We start from the raw sequence: 20,348 nt of genomic DNA on the forward strand, positions 1-20,348 counted from the left end.
GCAGCCCCCGGCGGCGGCGGCGGCTGGAGACGGGGCTGCGCTAAAAACCGTAGATGGGGCTTCCTCTTCGGAAAACAGAACAAGAAAAAAAAAGCGGGGAGGAAAGCGCCACCGTGTAAACCGCCCGTCCTTCCCGGTGCTGGCAGTGAAGGTGTTTATCTCCCTTCCTGTGCAGGTTGTTTTTTGGCGAGAGGTGGAGGTGTTGCTCTCCGTGCGGCTGGATGCTCGTCCCCTGCTTTGAGTGGTGCAGGCGCAGCCCGGGTGAGTTTTGTGGGGGGGGAGGGGGGGGTGCGTGCGTGAGGGTGAGTGCGAGTCCCAGCTCTCGGGGCTGATCTGTGCAATCAGCAGCCAATCGCACCGCCTTCTTGTTCGGCTCCGGCTGCAAGCGAGAGGCAAAGCGAGGGGGAAACCACCACCCAAAGGAAAACGCGCACACGCACACACACACCCAGGCAGAGGCAGAGTTGGCTCTACTCATTCAGTCACTGGCACTGACTGTGTCCCCGGGGGCAGCTGGGAGTAGTAGGGTGGTGGGATGTTCCTCTCCCTACCTCCACCCAGCCTCTTCCAAAGGCAGAGAAATAAAAAGGTTGCACTGAAACAAAAATCATGAATCAAATCACATCCAGCCTCCTCCTGGTGAAAATCTCGGGTCTCGGCTGGGCTCAGAGCACCGGTCCATGGCAGGCAGGTGGAAGGGATGGTAACCGGGCTGTGCTGGGCATTGAGCCCACCTCTCCCCAGGGCCAGCCCTCCTCAGCGGCACTCTGCTTCCTCCTCTGTCCCCCTCCAACCCAGCCTGGGCTGGCCAAGGTGCCCCCAGCAGGCTGGAGCACATGGGCAGGGACAGGCTCCATGCCCCAGGCAAAGGGGACTGTGCTGCAAGCTCCATGAGATCAGGCAGGGAAATCCTGCACATCAGGACTCCTCCGATACAACAGGGCACAGCAAGGCATTCCTTGCTCGGCTGAGAGGATTTCGCTTGCCTCCCGCCTTTGCTGCTTTTCACCACCAAAAGTACCAAGCTCCACAACAGCAGACAACACCCCATCGATGTGTAACACTGTCCCTTTCAAAAAACACTCTGCAACACAAAGGGCGCCTCACCTCATGCATCTGGTGAGGGGAAGGCTCTCTGCGTTTTCCAGGTTTATAAATACCTAAGCTCACATTTGGGAAATGACTAGGTTTCCGACCTTAAGAAGGGAAAAAAGAAAATTACCTTGCAGCTTAGCGTATGGAGCTTAACACACAGTATTTCTAGCACGGGGCACTCATGTTTTCAACAGGCTATTTACAGGGCTAACTGTTAAACCGGAGTATAGAGCTTCCACTTGTGTCTTGCGTGGCAAAAGATAACAAAGCAAACCCTAATGGCACTATACACCTACAGAAAACGTATCACTATCATGCACTTAAGTGTATACTAAAATGTATCACTGGAGAGAACAAGCTTGCCTTTCAAATTCCACTGAACATGGCACTTGGGTACCAAGCATCCTTATGCAGTTTTAATACTATAACTACAAGAAGCGAGCACCTACTGGCAGGTATGAAGTAAAGAGATGATTTTCAAAAGCAGACTAATGATTTTTGTACGCTAAAATGCATGAAAATTTGTGTTTCATTTTCAGAGTTTTGAGGCATCCAATTTGCCATACACATCTAAAAATATTATATACATATGTACACAGACACACACAATTTTAACAGTGATGCTAACAGAAAGACTAACTTTACATTTCAGGTCTCTATATAAGAAACTTACATTAGTGCAAAATAAAATTTGGGCAATTCAATATACAGAAAATTAAGGTGTGATCAGGTTCTTGGACAAAAATAATAAGATCAACATAGTTCTCTGCAGGAAGGAAACAAAATGATTTGAACTGATAGCTGAAAAATTCAGCCCAAATAGCCATCTCTGACTTACAACCATGACTGAACTTTCAGTCCCAAAAGAGGAATCTTGGAGCAAGTGAAACACTGGTTGAACGCAAGTGCTATTTCAACTTTAGTCATGTTATTTTCTAATGGTGAGAGACATCATTAAAAAAACTATTTAAATAAAACACTAGCATAACCCAAGTCTTTTAAACTTACAGTGCCAAATAATTGGCCATGAGAATGTAATCTGTTTTGCATGCCCAGCAAATGAGGGATCTTACACACTGCTGCCTGACTCTTGAGGTTGGACCACTGTAAATTGGGAATGACTTCAGTACAAGAGAAATATTCAGAGACAGCACGTATGTATGTCACACAGTATTTGAGCAAAGGCGGATTAGAGAAGAACTGACTGAAGCTCAACGTGGAAGCTCAAGCACACTATTGCTGTGCTTTTATTTTAAATCTTTTAAGATTTAGCATAAAGCATTGTTTATGCAAAATTAATCCAGAATTTGGCTCCCAGAACCCTGCCCCACCATCTGCCTGTGGTTAAGTTAGGTGTCTAAAACAGAAAGTCAGCCCAGCACAATCCTGTTTTAGTCAGTGAAAAGAAAGAGGACTCTTGGGGTAAGGGAGAAAGGAAGAGGGGACTTCTCAGAGCACAAAGTGAGGTGCCTTCTCTGAATCCCTCCTTTTAGACTGCCATTGTAGTTTTTTGAGAATGCTGCAGAAGCACAGATTGGGTTTCAAATATCACTTGCTTTGCAAACTGTCCCCCAGATAGAGTGGGATTCTCATCGCATGCAGTTCTGAAGCTCCCAAAGTTAAAAAATATCCTTAGATCAAACTGGACATATGATTTTACATGCCACAGCACCGTGACTGCACAAAGCAATCCGAACCAGCACGTGGAAGTAGTTACTCCTCATTAGTAAATAACGGCTGGCAAACTCTCAGACCTGGCATCTGAGATAACAGTGCTTCTGCACCTTCCTATTTTTTCTTTTCAATTTCTTGTGTGGAAGTGCTGCAAATCACTAGCAAGTTCAGTGCTGGTCAGAGAACAAAATTCCATCCATGTCCCAGAGAGCTTAAAGTTTAACCCCACAGGTTTCAAAATAATGTTGATTTACAAGAGAAGAAAGAGGCCCCTTGAAGCCATATAACTGTACTGGTACCATGTGCAATGGCGAAGCTGTGTTCCCAGCCTTGACAGAGGGGCACGGTGCTTCCATTACAAATACCACAGACGTGATGGCACCCACAGGCTCACCCTCAGAAGACTGGTTCTGACAGTGATTTTTTTTATTTGCAAATATCACTGAGAGATGCTATGGACATCTTGAAGTGCCACTGAAACCACCCCTTTCTTTCACAAATGCAGTATTTCCAACCAGGAGGCACATTCTACATTTTAGGTTTGGTAAAAAAATCTGAATGATCAAATTCAATGGGTTATTTAGATAATAGTCAGATTCCAGCTGCTCTACAACCCTATAATAATGTGTTTGCCTATGTCATTTATGGGACGGGAGGGGAAGTGGAAAGAAATAATTCACAAGTGGATTGGGACAGTGATGGAACTGGAAAAGGACATGGTGTGATAAATGGATAGGTTGCCTAGCTTACTCAGCACAGCTAGACTACAAGCCCAGGTGAAAGGACTGTGCAACCAGTATTGCCAAACATGAGTGGGTTATTCTGTTGCCATACCAAACTTCAGTAGCAAAGAGAAGAAAAAGACTTAAAACAGATCAGGAATATTAAGAATTTATGTACCTGAATGATACACTTACCTTTTATTTAATCTTTATCTAAATTCTCCATTAATGTGTGATACCTCAACGATTTGTTATCTCTGCACTTTTTTGGTTAGCAATATTAATGTATTGACATTGCTTTGCATCTTTCAGTTATGAACCACAGCTAACTTTTAGCAAGACAGTGCCAGGGTCAGTGTTAGCTCGCTGGGGCTCTGCCAGGAGGGGTGGGGGCTACAGCTTCCTCAGTCATCCCGCAGCACCGTGCAGATACCAGGAAGTTCTTTTAGGTACCGTGCCAAACGCGGGAGCTGCCTCCCCCTGCCTTTGTCAGCAGAGAGCTTCCTTCCCTGCCAGCAATCTTCCACCTGCTGCCTAAGCCTGCACTCCACCTCTTTTTGTTGCTTTAGGGGTACACGGCCAGGCACGTGACACTGAAGAATCTGCCCTTGTTCTGGTCCTTTAAAAGCCATGCCCTCACAGGGAGATACAGATGTGCCGTGAGGGATGGATAACAAGCCTACGGCCTGCGCTAGCAGTGACTCTGTTCTCACAGATGAGATACTCCCTTGTGCAATATTTCTGTCCCCACGAAATCAGCAGGAAGGTTTAACACTACTATCAGTATAAGCAGACTCCAAGCTTGTAATTCCATCATGTTCCCTCACACATGCTAAAATTACTCTATCATTCTACAAACAATAAATATCAGGCTTACCATGCAGCACTTCAGCAACTTACTAAGCAAAACCAGACCCTACCCTCAACTGAAAGGACTGTCTATCTGCTTGGGAGGGTTTAATCTTCATGACCCCTCTTGTTTGTGAGCTTTCTGCTGTGACTGGCCAACAAGAAACCTGCTAATCCCAACTCTCAAGGTCATTTTGCTGGTATGACTGCCTCAGAACTGGCAACTGTCCCAGTATCACTGACTTGTTTCCTGTAAGGCAATGCACACGCAGTAAATACACTATAGGTGTAAGCCTGCACAGTGATGCTGCACTGGAAGGACCCAGTCTACTTGGTCATCCCTCACTCTCACTAGTCTGTGTAAGACACTATCACATGTGGGCCCTGTCAGTCCTGGTCTAGCAAGCAGTTGAAGTTTTGGCAGGAAAAAGCTGTGTTTAATTCAAACTAAGCAGCTTACAACTGGTGAGGCTCATCTTCTACCCATCTTACTATTACAATTTTTAGAGCATGTATTAAACGTGCACTCACTACTATACCGACTATATTCCTGGCTACAAGCTTGCATTGTGGCTCTTGGTTCACACAGCTAGTACACTGCAAAGACAAAAAAGGAGGTACCAGCTTTCATCGCAAGTCAAGGCATCATTAAAGTGGAATGAGATTTTTTTCAAAGCTCCTCTGAACTGTTACAGCAGACGTGCAGCATGATGTGTCAAACTGGAAGTCAGTGAACTGCAACTCTTAAATACTTGAGGTACTTCTGGAATTCTCTCTAAATGGGGACCACCTTAAGCACTCACAATTATGAATGGTGCATACTTACAGGGATTACGACACCTAACTTGAGGTGTCTACACATTAGCTGGGTGCCGGCGACCCCATTCCAGTCAATACAGGGACAGGAACCTGAAGAGCTATTCAGCTCACCCTACTGTAGACATTTGGCCTGCCGACTTACTCCCCCTGTAGCTGCAAAGATATTCTTGGGAGTTGTACTGCTGGGACTTTCAACTTCAAAGGCTGGAGTAATATTCCTGAGTTAGATCATGAGCCCCCAGGATGCTTCTTCTGTACCCTTCCTCTTCAGGGGCAGCAATGTGAATACTCGGAAAAGAGGCTCTCCAAATTAATGCCCACTTTTGAAAATATGGATTTTGGCACACAAACAGCAGTCACTGCACCTGAAAGCAGTATCTGAATCTCCTGATAGTGGGGGGAAAAACTCTTCTTTCATCAGTTGATGAGTATTCAGCACTACCGGATTCCACACTTAATGGCCTTTGAGGAGTTGTCAGAAGCAACTCTGCTATCCTGTCAGGCCTGGTTTGTTTTCTTTCTACCTATCAATATTTATTGCCAAGATATGGACATATTAAAACATTGAGAGATAAGCAAAAGGATTTGGCAAAGTGAGAAAATGGTATTCTTTAAAATGAAATATTTTGGTTTAAATAAATTGTGGTTGGTTAGTTTAGATTCTGACTATGACCCCATTTGAAATTGTCCATGGGCATCTTTTCAGCTCAGTTTCTTAAATAACATTTTACAAACATCAGCGAGGGCTATGGAAAGAACCTGTGGTTTGGTTTTCAGTAGATATTTTGACACTGGTGCTACTTCCAGAATGGAAATGTAGTTCTGCAGTTTTTCTTAGTACACTCTGTGGCCTGAATCCTGCTCCAAGTGAAGCAGATGGGTGCTCTAGGCTGGATGCACTGACTGGCCAGGTTTCATAGGGCCAATGCTTAATAACACAATGAAGTCAGCATTTACTAACACATTTTGCTGAGTTTCTTTCTCTGAAAAAAATAATATTAATTTTTAATTGAGGCATCAGTTTCATCTGCTTCCAAGGCTATATCATGCCTGACCCACCTAAAACGAATGGATTTGTGGATAAGGGAGACTGGTGGATGACATTCACCTTGACTTCAGCAAGGGTTTCGGCACTGTCTGCCACAATATTCTTGTATCCAAGTTAGGATGTTACCAAGTTTGTTAAACTCAAAAAGGACAAATGCAAAGTCCTGCCCCTGGGAAGGACTGGCCCCATGCAACAGCACAGGCTGGGGCCTGGCTGCTGGGGAGCAGCTCTGCTGAAAAGCGCCCAGGTGCTCTGGGGGACAGTGAGCTGGGCAGAGCCAGCAGTGCACCCCAGCAGCAGGGAAGACCAACAGCATCCTGGGCTGTATCACCAGGAGTGCGGCCAGTAGATGGAGTGAAGTGAGTATCCCCCTATACTCAGCATTTTTTAGACCATATATAGAATATTGTGTCCATACAGAACGTTGATAAAGGACAGGAGGCAGTTCAGCAAGGTCACCAAAATGGTTGGCGGCTGGAGCACTTGTGCTGTGAGGAGAGGTTGAGGGAGTGGGACTTGTTCAGCCTGGAGCAGAGACGGCTTTGGGGCAATCTCACAGCAGCCTGCCAGTACCTGTGAGGGGGTTAACAAGAAGACAGAAGCAGGCTGATCACAGCATTGCATGGCAAGAGGATGAGAGACAACAGGCACAAGCTGAAACAGGAGAGGCGCAGACTGGATATTAGGAAAAACTTTTCCCCCTGGAGGATGGTCAGGCTTTGGAACAGGTAACCCAGGGAGGCTGTGCAGTCTCCATCCTTGGAAGTTTTCAGACTGACTGGATACAGCCCTGAGCAGCCTGGTCTGATCTCACGGCTGGCCCTGCTTTGAGCAGCAGGTTGGAGTAGAGACCAAGAGAGGTCCCTCCCAACCTGAACGATCCTGTGATACTATGATTCCCTGGGACCCTTCTTGGCAACTGACTGATACGAGCCAAAAGCTTTTGTTTGCTTTGTATCAATATGCAGTCAAATCCTGAGGTCTTTTCTTTGGGCCAAATCCTCATCTGACACAAAATACCACTGATTTCAATATTATATGCACAGTCGAGATTCACCATATTATAATAGTCATGCTTAAAAGATTTGCTGCATTTTTACCAACACTCTTGTGAAGACACTTATTCAGTAAGAAAACCAGTATTACTTTACTGATTTATGCTATAATGATTTTCATCATGTAAGGTTTTGGCCTATGAAATGCGACAAATGTTAATAACGGTTCTGAAATTTAACATATTCATTCTGCTCTCAGCTTTTCAGCTGCCAGCAGAACTGAGCCCAGCTATTCCTGAAGAGATACACGGGGGTATGAAACACCTAAACTCCTCCCTGAATCTGGGTCTACCTGGTTACAGCTGATGCAACCCTCATGGGCTTTTAGAGCCTTCTATTGATAAAGGCAAACCAGGTCATTCGGAAGGCTAAGAAGGGTTAAAGAATGTGTCAAGCTCTGGTGTTGATGCAACAGCAGTAAAAATGATTTGTGCACAATGAGATGTGTATGATTCTAGTCTGAACTTGGTGCAGAAGCACTCCACATATTTTGCATTTTTAACAGAGATGCCTAAATGTGGTGTTAATTTCTTATTTTTTTCCCTCCCCCTTTTTTCTGTCTTGGTTTGCCAAATGTAGCTGTTCAATGGCATAATCATCAAAGCAACAAAGTGGAATAAAAGCTTACCTACCTTTCCTGTGTTTATAAAAACAAGGCAAACATTTCAGTATGATATACTGACAGGCTCCAAATCTCAGAACACAGTCCAACTTCCTAAATCACTTTTTCTGGAATATCCAAATAAACTCATCTGCCTTTCTGCGCAGCATACAGATCATTTTGGTACAAATGCACGAATCAGGTCTTAAGCAGTCTGGAGGGCAGGTCTCCACACAAAACAGCTGTAGGGGCATGAAAAGCTACAAAACACGCAGACAGACAAAAAGAATAACCATCACCACATGGGACAAATTCTGCACACACACTGGTGTGATTATGGATTGACTGCATCCTATTCAGGAGAGTCACTCTAGATTTCCATCTGCAAAGCTGAGATAACAATCTGGATTGCTATAGATAATCTATTACTGTATTTTTTTCCCTCCCCGTCCCCTCCCAACAGAAGAAACAGGAAAGATGCAGAGGGCTCAAATAACGCTGTTAGAGTTCTGATCTGGTCTCTAGAAATAAGCACCAAACTCCAGCTGGTGTGTGTGTGTTTGTGTGTGTCTACAGATGCACTTGCGGGCAGACATCTGAGGCAGAATCAAGCTCAAACGATCTGAAATGCTGGCTGTATATAAGGCAGCCTGACTTTCTTTCTCCCTCTTTAGTAACAAAAGGGTTACTTGCATTACAACCGGGCAGGGCTGGACTTTTCTAAGCTGGTCACTTGTCTATACTTATTCTACCACAGTATTACAGAAAGAGGGTTGGTGCGTGCTTCTTGTTTGTTCTCTCGTTTGTCGGCGTGGATAACTTCTGGGTTATCCACAAGCACTGCCCTTCCGAGCTCCAGCCAGTGCAGCTCCCTGCAGGTCTGCAGATCCTGCGCTTTCCCTGCTGGGCCCCGGCAGCTTCTTGCTTGTAGAGCTCCAACCTGATCCACCAGTAAGGCTCCAGTTTGTGCTTCACACATGTTGCTGTACAGTCGTGTAACTTGTAAGCAGCCTAGCCTTTTTATTCCTTAGCCCTGGGCACACAGTAGGCCTCAATCTTAATTAACTTTATTTAAATGATGTGCAGCTCTTATGCCACTATCAGGGCCAACCTCACCACTCTCCAGCAGTCCCTTTCAAAAGTGCTGTTTAAAACCCCCACGGAAAACTTCCAGGTTTCCACACTTTCAGTAATTGCCACGTAATGCACATACCTGGTAACTTCACATTTATTTGTTCCCTCCACGCAAGCATTCGGAAGTCCTGGGGAAGAGGAAACCACAAAAACTCCTTCTGGGGGAAGTGAAATAATTACATATTTGCATAACAAAGTGATATTAGCAAAATCTGTTCAGCATGTGAAGGCCAATCCCACACTTGTGCTTATTAGTTGCCTGGGTTTCAGGCTTTCCAGAATTTGCTCACAAAGGCAATCTCCACTGCTGTGGCTCCTAAATCCAGTTCTCCTCACTGTCATCTGGTGAATATCCCATGCAGCTTCACCTCAGCCCTCTGTGCCGTCTGTTTGCTGGTCTCAGATGGGCTTCTGCGTATTCTGCTCTGGCAGGGCTCCTGCCACTGAATTCTTGGGTCAGTGACACCACATTTGCTCCCAGCAGCATGTGTTCAGCCCCACCAAGTCAGTCCCACTCTTACTAGATTCATAATCTCTGGCTAAGGCAACTGTTCCCCTCCCTTAAAACATCACTTCAGAGCAGCCTTGTCTCTTTTTGTTGGATTTGGTCTTGTGATCCAGTCCGAATCCATTGCTGTCAGCCCCAAATGACTCACTTTTCCCAATCCAAATCATTCCCCTGCATCCTCTGTATGCACACATTCCCATGCACAACTCATAAAGTTCAAAATCAGCACAAGAGAACACTAAATGGCACATCAGCAAGCGGTACTTGGAACTGCACTACACAAATTGCAACATACAGAGCTCACTCTCCCCTTTCTTTTATTGGGAAACAAAGTTGTGTCCTTTCCCTTTAAACCACCTAGCTCTTGGTCTTATAGATATGTACAGAAAATAAGTCTTCTGCTAGGAGAAGCGGGGAGAAACTTTCACCAAGCTACCCCTGTGCATAGCCATTATATCTATGTATATATATCTATATATCCATTATGCTTGCTTTTTTATGCTTACTAGGCTGGGTGTTTGCTCAGGCGGCCAGCATCAGCCTTCCTGTTGGAGGTGCCTTCCCAGCATAATTTCTTCATGTTCATGATCACATGTTTCTCTCATCACAGAGAACTTCTGCTGTGGGATCTGTAATAACTCTGCTTGGAGCTGAGCTGAAATAAAACATGCCTCAAGCGAACAATAGCCAAATAACAAGAGTGATGTTTTTTCTTCTTGTAAAGAGCATGTACTGCACACAGGGCTAATCTGCATGGCTTCAGTGCATTCAACACCTGTGTTTTTGTTTTCTTTGCAGTGGGAACAGTGGCTTGGCCTGCACTGCTTGTCCCTGCCTGCCTTGCAGAGAATCGCCCAAAGGTTTTATTCATTTTTAATCTGATTTCTTTTCTGTATGTGGAGAGTTGCAGTTAAGGCAGGATTTTCCCCTACAACCTCTTTCACTGATGGCCAAAAGGAGAACACTTAATGACCATGTTGTATGCTGCTTGGAGGTCTTGTTCTTTATGTGAGATGGAGGTCGGCTAATAAGGTGGCACTGGCACTTCTGTTTCCTTCATTCAGGTTTAAAGATACAACTGGATTTGCCAGGCTGCTGCTGGAGTCATGAACTTGAGAGTACATGTAGTGCTGTGCTTTCTGAGCAGATACGTTATTATATAACTATCAAATTCAAATCTGGGCTTAACTACCACCATTGCTTTGGGTTCCTCATACAGCTGGCCTTCCACAAAACCACTTCTGGTCAGAGAAAGCAAAGCAGAGCCTCTTCATAAAATCACATTGATCTCATCAGAATTTCATTTCATGTAACAGCAAGGAAAAATTTCTAACTACGTCCTGAAGCATTCTGTTATGATAGCTCAAGAACAAAGAACTTCAGTTGTTGGTTTAAAATGACTTTTCAAAGCATTGTATTTTGTATTAAATAACAACTCTTCCTGTGATTCTGTCTGTGGCTCAGGATGGAGCTGTTCACCACCAATCTTAGATTGCTTTTTAGCTTCACTCTGTTATCCAAAATAACAACAACAACAACAACAACAACAACAACAACAAATGTTCTGAACCTGTAAGCAAGACTAAAGATCCAGACTCCACATAAAAGGAACAAAATTATGATTTTGGCAAAGGAGGTAAAGAAAAATAAAAGAATCCAAAACATATTCAGGCTAATATCTGTAGACCTTAATTCATTTTAACTCATTTATGCAGTTTAAATATGCTTGGGGGGGAAAAAAAAAGAAACAAAAAAACTCCCAGTGGTATAAAATCTAGACTTTTGTAGATCCTTTGCAAGGATGCACTTTCTCATCAGTGTATAAAACCAGTTGTCTTAGGGCTACGCACCATTCTACATCTGGAGTAAATGTCATGATAGGCGATCATACACGATCTCTTTTCAGAACAGAATGGAGAAGTTTCCATTCCCCTTATGTTTATAGTGGGCAATAATTTCAAGCTGGACAGTTTGTGTTTGTTTCTGCTAAAAAGTCACAGAGCACAGGAGGGTATTCAGGGAGCTTTCATGTGGTTATCAGTTCTTGGAAAGCTTTACTCTTGATTACCATGTGTTTGGCATGTCCACTATGTGCCTACACAGGGCAGAACAGTGACAAGATGTTGGAAAAAAACATCACTATCATTTTTAGCATGGTGGGAAATACAATATAACAGCACTTTGTTGCCTTTAGGCACTATCCTATCTGGATAGGAAAATGAACCTTTTCTTTAAAATGTAAGCCAGATTATGGAAGTGTTTGGGGGCAGATTTTCAAGTGCTCACCACTTAAAACAGAGGCTAAATTTTCTTCTATTTAGGATTGGCAACGGGCTTTGACATGTCACTGTTGAGCTTCCATTGATCATATTCTCTGGTCCTAGGTTTTGAATGTCAGAAGAGACAGGACACCAGGAGATTAGCTCACAGGTGAGGCCGGACGGGAGGGAATTTCAATGAGTTTTTGAGTAGTCATTAATTCTGTAGGCTCAGTGAATACCATTATTTCATTGAATGTATTTTAGTTCAGAAAAGAAAACAACTTTTTATCTCAAAAAAGATTCATAGCTCTAGTCAGAAATTGCATGAAATTAGAACTCTAAAGGAGGTCACCACCAACTGCAAAAGATGAGGCTACATAAATCTTTACAGTCTTTCAGTCATCTGCCTTTCAAGACATATAGTGCATTGGTGCTTTCACTGATAATGACCTGAAAACATGTAAAGCCCACTTGAATCCACATTTCCTTCCATTTTCCTACAGATGCAGACACGAGATACTCTTGGACTTCCTGTTACTAGCACCAAGAGTGTTGATTCATAAGACAAAAATAAAGGAAGCTGAACTCATATGGAAATAACTTCTACAGTTGAAAATTCACTTCTATTTAGTCTTACTTCATCTCTCTCTTTGTTTTTAATTATTATGATCTTGAGATAATGTTCTCCAAACTCCAGGAACCATTTTCCAATTTAAGTTTTTTATATTCCTTTAAGATCTGATTAGATTGAGAAAGAATAATGACAATTCAGTAGTTCAGAGGAATGTAAGATGTGTTTTATACTCCTACCAATTGTCCCTTCTACCAACCTTCATAATGGGGATTTCTTCTTCTCTAGCGTTCAAGAGAGGCAAAAGCTAATGTTTTCAGAATGGCTCAGGACCTCTGATTTTGTCTTGCAAAAAATATTTCCTGAATTATGAGCTGTGCTATAGAGGCAATTTTGCTTTTATGCTATAAAGGTATTTATAAATGAATCTCTAGCCCTTCCCTCGAACTGCCTCAATAAACAGGTGGTAAATCAAAGCTGAGTCAATTGCAGAAGCCCAGTTTTCAGATGAGATGCAAGAAATGATGGAAATTTTTATGTTCAGTACAGTTAAATGAAGAGAGGGAAACACGCAGAAGCCTCAAGGTCAAGAGAAATCTGCCCTAACAGTGTAAGGCCCTCCTTCTCTCTGAAGAAGTACATTTCCAACACATGGGGTTGCAGAATCAGAGTTTCTACAGTCTTGGGCTTCTGTTCTTTCTGTTAATAGTCCTGAGAAGAGGCATAATTTGTCTTTGCCTGTTTGTTTTCTACTACTAGCTTGGTAGTTTCAGCGGCTTTGATGTGAAGGGCTGTAGCGGGTGATAGGTTTCTCTCTGACCCTGACTCCAGGAGACAGTGCTGCCCGAAGAAGGCACGGAAACTCCTCCTGTTGGCATTTGCTGCGTCTACACTAGGGGGCTCTGCTGACCTAGCTATGGAGGCAGAGCCTTGGTAGTGTAGACAAGGCCTACAACGTTGAGCTGTGTTGCCATGCTCTGCTCTGCTTCGTCCACAACCTGGCTGCAGTTCAGAGATGAGTAAAGTAACCTCCAGTTTGCATATCTGCTGCTAAATTTTCAGGGTCCTATGGGATGAAGTGCTATATATAAAAGCAAGATGTTATAATAAAAGATTTTATTGTATTTTGGAAATGGCAGAACTTCATAACATTGAAAGTTTTATGGGAAAGAAAACAAGTCTTCTAAGTCTCTCTCCCAAATTATTGCAGCTTTGAAGTAACAACTTTCACTTTGTAATTGTTGGAACACTCCCTCTCCTTGCACTAAAGGGATCTTTAATGCGCCAACTGCTAAGACCGAGGCTCTCAGCCTTTTCCAAAGGGAACATGCTTGTGATGAGGCTAGTAGATAAACCCCACCCTATGGTAAGCCTAGCAGCGCTGCTACCATCTTTTTTTCTTCTCTGAGTTCCCTCCCTTGTCCTTTTCACAGATTCACAGTTTTAAGGTCAGAAGAGATCATTAAAATCATCCAGTCACTTAAACAATAAGGTCCAGGGAATTTTATTCAGCCCTTTTCTGCCTTTGTTTCCTCTGCTTTCCCTCCAAATCCTTTTTCTTTTCTCTGTAATTATTGTTGTTCTTTGTTTTCTCCTAGTTCTGTCTGCTGCTTAGCTTTGTGCCATTTTCCTGTTCTCCACTAAGCAGACAGCTACGTTGGTGGTTCTACCAGCTGGGTCATGTAAGTATGGGCAACTTACCCAAGTGCCCTGGGAATGGAAGGGAGTCCCTTGGGCCATTGCGTTGCTGCCTGAACTTCTGGCAAGCTGGTACTAGAACAGCTGCAAGAGCAGGAACAGATGAAAAGTGGCCTTCAAGGAACCACTGTTGCCATCAAAGTGCTGCAGATTTCTTTACGTTTACCAGTCTCTTTGGTGTGACTTCTTGGGCTACCCTGTGCATGGCTTGGTCCATATTAAATGGGATTAGTTGTTCCACAAAGGCCAAGGCCTCCCTGAAAGAAGTCTCCCAGGAATAATTTAGAACATCTTGTTGCTGGGAAACTATGTGACAGTAGTTTCTGCTTTACTCCAGGAAAGAATGCAGCCCCTCCACATGTAGCTGGCAACCCTGCTGGATTACTAGTAGTGGAAAAATTTGGGTCCAAAACCTTCTCTCTTCCCCCCACGTGCCTTTGCAGTGCCACATGCCCCACGGACTTCAGAGAGGGCAATCAAGGGGCCCTGATACATAGATTGCATATCAGTGTGGGGTCTTCCTTCCACCCTACCTCCCTCAAGGATTTAGGCACAAACCAACTCTAAACCAATCTGAAAATCCACCCTCCTTCCCCTGATCACAAGGTAAAGCTCTTTCATCTGTTTATTTTTCTTCCAGATGGCATTAAGGTAACTAGACAAATAGTTGGGAGAACAGCCACAAAGATGGACCTTATGCCCCTCTTCTGAGAATATGGTCGTAGATAACAACATGGAGGTAGAGATCTGTTTCAATAGGTGTCCGCGTTGTGTTGTCTCCTGGGTAGGCCTGAAACACAGAATATTACAGATACCCAAACAGTCAGGAGAGACAAGGCATGGTTTTTAATTTTATGAATCTTCTTGTTCCCTTGGAACACAAAGGCTGATCCCCTTTGAGGGTGGGGATTTCTCAGTGAAGATTAATGTCCAGGCACCAGATAACCTATAATTTCTCTTGCGCTGCTTTTAGCAGATGGAAAGACAGTGATAGAGTTCTTATAGCTAAACACAGCTAGGAACAACTGGACTATCAACTGGTCAAAGAGAAGGTCCAATTGTAAAGACGAGGCAGCTGGTAGTGAGTCTGTTAAAGCTGAAACCACTGAGAGAACTCATGTTGATTTCAGTTTGGCCCACAGCAAGCACTTCTGAAAAGCTTGTTCTGCATCAGTAAGTGTTACAGAAAAAACGGAGCCAGATGGATCTCAAGGAGACCCACATGCCTGTACCCTGCAACCTGCAGGGAGACCGAATGTACGCACACCAACGCATCTTAGTATGGCTCTCAGCCTGCAAGGATCTTTCACATAGACACTAAAGAGCTGGTTATTTGTTACAGATGTTCTGCAGCTGTAGGAAGTTAGACTGGTGGCCCACTTTCAATGCAACCAAACACATTTTTAGGTATGCATTTTTGAATTTCTAACAAACCAATACACTTATTTTGAAATACATATAATTTGATATTTTGTACTGTTACTATTCATATGCAACCATCTTTCATGGGAAACACATCAAAGAAACCATCATCCTAGATCTGTTCAGTACAAACCCAAACAAATTATTGCCCAGCTTACTTCATGTTGGTTTTGAGAGTAACCAAAGCCTGGGTGTGTTTGTCACATTCAATCTATAGTCCAAGGACTTCAGTTGTAAAGTTTAAAAAAGTGCAGTTAGCACTAAAGGAACAGTCAGTTTCTTATAGAGGGAAGCTGTTTATAAGATTAGCACCCATTTAGTTCTCAACAAAAGATGTATGTGGAAATTTAAACAACTTTCAACTATGGCTGGAAATAGGATGCCAAGGTGACTTTAGCATGTGAGTGCATTTGCTTTGTTTGGATTTGACTGCTTTGCAAATCTAAATAATTACAGAGTTACTTAAACAGTAGTGGGCAAAGTCTGAAATAAATGGCATAGATCAATCAACTTCAGCAATAATAGGATCAGACCCATTTTTAGGAGAAAGCAAAGCATACGTTTGTGCTGTCAATAGTATGTAAGAGTCACAGAGTCTATAACATTCATCTGGTATATAGCAGTACTGAGGCACAAGCATTTTCTTTTTTTTTATCCAATGGTAAATCCTTCTGAATGATTTACTTTGCAGTTCTTCACAAGAACAGGCACCTAGTGTCAAATTTCTCTTTTGTTTGGGACAGGGCTTAAATTGGAGTTTGACCCTTACGGCATGGTGGTAATCTCAATCTGCTGCAAGAACCAAGTGATCTTAGTGGGGCTGCCTTCCTCAGGACTTCTCAAGTATTTTGCATTAAGGAGGAAAAATGGAATAATTTTCTTAGAATTGCCTTTAGGTTTCACTCAGTTTAACTGGAGCAAATTTGAAGACAACAACCGAAAGTCATATACAATTAGCAAAACTATTGGCATGTTTTTCAGAGGGCTGGAGAATCGGCACCTCAGTGCTCATGGACTTTATAGATATTATAAAACAAACTAGCATTGTCATGGCAAAGTCACTCTGCATTCCCTCTTTTTAAAGCCTGTGTGATGGTGACAAGCACTAGTCCTGCTGGCTGTGCAGTTGGAGAAGGAATTCTGCTAGTTTCAGTTCATCACTGCAAAAGTGCTGGGATGGAAGGGGGCCCACACTTCATACACAGGAGCTGATCGTGCTTTACGGATTTGCCCATGTTCGGCACCAGCCAGGATGTGGGCTATTACAATTCTTGCATTTTGTTTCAAAACAAGTTCATATTCCTTTATTTTTATCCACCTGCAGGCATATTTCATAATAGGAAACTTGATTTTTTAAGAGGCGATCAAATACAGGGTCTACCAGCCCCAGGATGGGTTGACAACATCCTAACAATTTTTCATCTTAGCAAGAAGCACATGTAGCATCATCTGAATAGAACACACTGTCTTGCCACACCAGATGCACCTGCTCATGTACTGCCAGCCCATTAGCTCTGTAAGTCTTCCAGGCCTCTGTCCTCAATCCTTCCAGCCAGTCCTGCTTTCCTCCTCAGTCTGTTCACTCTGCTACGCTTCCCTTTCCTTTACACTTCCAGCCAATTCAGTTAGTAGGATATAGACTCAGCCTGAAGCCTGTCCTGGCGAGAAGGGCAACATTTTCTACTTCTGGCTGGAAGGTAGAAGAGCAGGGAAAGGAAAGGATAGAAGAGAAATCCTGCTTTGGAGATCTTTCAGTTTGATCAGTCAGTTCAACTTTTGATTGCTGTCTTCACAAGGAAGAGGCCTAGATATACTCAGTTATAAACAAGGTAAGTTAAGTTTATCCTGACAGGGACCATAGTAGCTATGTTAACAAGGAGAACAGTATGTCTGAGTAAGCCTGAAATATTAGGTGCATATTGATAAACACACTATTTGCAATCAGACTTCAATAGCTTGGCAGTCCAACTCTATTGCATAAAGGAAATCCAAAATATTGCAGAAAAAACATTTACCTTCGGATCCACATTTATTATTTTCCTATCACTTTTGTTCTTGAAGAGTAATCCACAGGCATTTTCTGCAATCACTTGGTAATTTGGGCTGGAATTTGAAGTGCTGACATTTCTATCCCAGTTGTAAAAGCTGTGAAAATGTGAAACAGAAATACTGTACTTTTAATGGATGTCATTCTTCCAGCTTAAAGGGCAGGTTCTGACCTACTTATTCATGTTGAGTAGTTCCTGATTCCACAACAGCCCCTCTGAAAGCCAAAGAGATCACTGAGGAGCAGAAGTCTACCAAATATTAGAAAATCTGTCCAAACGTGGTCCTACATATCTAGTCTCTGGCAAACCAAAACTGAGGCCCCTAGTTGTCTTCTCATCTATTCAGTACTAGTGCTACTAAAAGATTCAGAGCCTAGGTTATAACTAGCGGGAAGTGGTAGTGCTTGAGAATTACTACTGTGACGGAAACAGCTCTGAAGACCACCTGAAAGTGCTTCCCGGACCACCACAGATCTGCAAACCAGATGTTAGAACCAACAGTTTCCCCTTTGGATCTCATTGTAACTCTCTTGCTGCCTTACTGTTTTTCTTTCTCTTGTTTTTAATGTAATTCTGGTAGTAAAGAGTTTTTGGATGTTTCCTCATGGGCCAGACACAGGGGGGAGGGGCTGAACTTCAGTTCCCAAAAGAAAATCCCGGCTCCCTGAAGAGCTGTAGGTGTCAGTCTGTGATTAATTCCAGAGCAAGCCGTTCAATCAGGCTGACTGTGTTTGCAGGTTTCTAAAATGTCTCAGCGCTAAACGCCACAACAGAAGGAATCATCAGCCCACTATGTCAATACAAAATGCACACAAAAGGATTTCAGCAATTTATCCATCTTACTTCTAGGCTGGAGGTGTTGGAATTCCAAAGGAATTCTCACACTTCTATTTGATTTCTCAAACTTTTTATCACCTGGCCTTAGCCATTTTGGCTTTTGTACTTGAAACACAGCCAGCTAACAGGCTGTGATTTGCATGTTCATTGTTAGTGTTTGTTTAGAAACCTTTTCAGCTCAGATGTAACTGCAGATTGCATGATGTGATGCCACTGCTACATGTACCTCACTAGGGTACTTACTCATTTGATCATCTAAGTGGCCCATTGCACTTCTGCTTCTTATCAGATGTGTGTATCTTTTGTAAAAGGAGAAGGAAATGGGAAGAAGTCAGGAAATCGTTCTGGGCATAAGCAGGACTCAAGAAATTTTGAAAATACAAAGCCCTTTATTTTCCTATCTTCTGCAAGGATACTCTGCTCCAGCTAGATACATGGGTTCCAGTTTTAAAAGCGCCTTGATTTCTGCTTCACATTGTAAGAACGTAAAACGATAGGCCTCATTGTTACATATCCTAAGCCTTTTCACATTCTGAATACCTTTGGTGTGACTGAAGCAGTGCGTGGTGACTTAGCAATGAATTTACAACACCCTTACAGAGTTCATCCTGGCATTACCAAAGTCAGTGCCGCCGAAGTTGATGGATTTCACCCAGGTAATGTAAAATGGACTTGAGATGCGTTCAGCACAAAATTAAGTTCTTGAGCAAATGAGCTGATGCAAGTACAAGCTGTCCTCTGGAATTCTGTGCAACCTAGTACTTGAGAGTCTGCAGAAAATGAGTGAAAGGTGGGTGGACATAATAAATTCAGCTTAATGGTTTTACTCTGATACTGTAATTGATCACGTTAACTCATCTGTAGAATTATTTAATGCTCCTGTGTAGCCATGTTAAGTGGTAAACATACAGAATTTTTGTATGCACTGTTTAAACCTAAGAATAAGAATATGCACAAATTTATACACAAATTAAATACACAAATTCTTTTAACTCTTCACTCAACAATGTTATTTCATCCATACAGCTTTTCGCTGTCCCCCAGGACACAACTTGCTTAGCAAGAGAAATCACACTAATGGAGACTGTTTGGGCTGGAAAACCACTACCAGATTAGGAAGGATTTGCTCTACATCATCTCAGGGGAAAAAAAAAAGTTTGTCTGCAAAGACTTCCCCACGTTCATTAAAAAGAAATTAAACATCTGAAGGCGGAAATAGTCAATTAGCTGCTGGATAATAACTTCCTGCATTTTGCCAAGTTTCCAGCCCCACTCCTACAATACTTCCACATTTAAGCCAGTGGGAGCTTTGGATGTCCAGTGAATAAAAGATCAGAGCTCAGACAGGCTTTATATTGAGAAATGAATGTCTAATGCAAACAGTTTTGTTATGGATTCTTTGCTCCACAACAAATCAGTTGCCGTCATGTGCTTAGATGCTAGAGAGAGCGCTGCAATATGTCCATTGGTGAAATGAGGTGAATCTGTCTGAACTCCGTACTGAGGAGCAACAGAGCTGGACAACCCCCTGCGCAGTTCCCAGGCTGCCCTTCCCATGCGTAAGCACGCAGGAATGCTGCAGCCCGCATGTCCTGACATTGCCATGTTCTCTACAACAAAGGCCAACAGATCGTGAGAAGGCTGCTCTTATAAGGAAGAATTTGGGGATGTCTGGCCACAGAAAGAGATTTCCACCTGCGTCCCTCCTCTAACAGTCTTCACTGAAAACTGACACAACTGATTACATGATGAGATTCATGTAATCTGCACCCCCAGCTTCAGCCGCCAGGATGAGAAGGGCTGCTGAAGCTAGAGGACAATGTTGATGCAAGGACAAAGTAATATATGCTGTCTGGGAATATATTTAGGCAGGAAGTCAAAGGAAAGTTTTGATGAGGGGAGCAAGGGGTTGGAGAATGATTCTCTGGAGCAGCCTCTCTCTTCACTGTCAGTTACTGTTAAGGTGAAACTTGATCATTTTACTCAGTGCTTTCTACCATGTGGCT

The 20,348-nt window shown here is 43.1% G+C and overlaps 1 protein-coding gene across 1 annotated transcript in view; it reads right to left on the bottom strand.

The window, feature by feature from the left end:
• Positions 1–14,678: 14,678 nt before the first annotated feature.
• Positions 14,679–20,348, bottom strand: part of CFAP299 (cilia and flagella associated protein 299) — a gene marked incomplete at its 5' end in the record, with an annotated part of 241,716 nt that continues 236,046 nt past the window's right edge. The window contains 2 exons of the mRNA XM_067297453.1: positions 14,679–14,825; positions 17,473–17,602. Coding sequence (XP_067153554.1) covers positions 14,730–14,825; positions 17,473–17,602 — 226 coding nt within the window. The remainder of the gene's footprint in view (positions 14,826–17,472; positions 17,603–20,348) is intronic.

Source organism: Apteryx mantelli, chromosome 5, assembly GCF_036417845.1.
Source record: "Apteryx mantelli isolate bAptMan1 chromosome 5, bAptMan1.hap1, whole genome shotgun sequence".
Lineage (NCBI taxonomy): Eukaryota > Metazoa > Chordata > Aves > Apterygiformes > Apterygidae > Apteryx > Apteryx mantelli.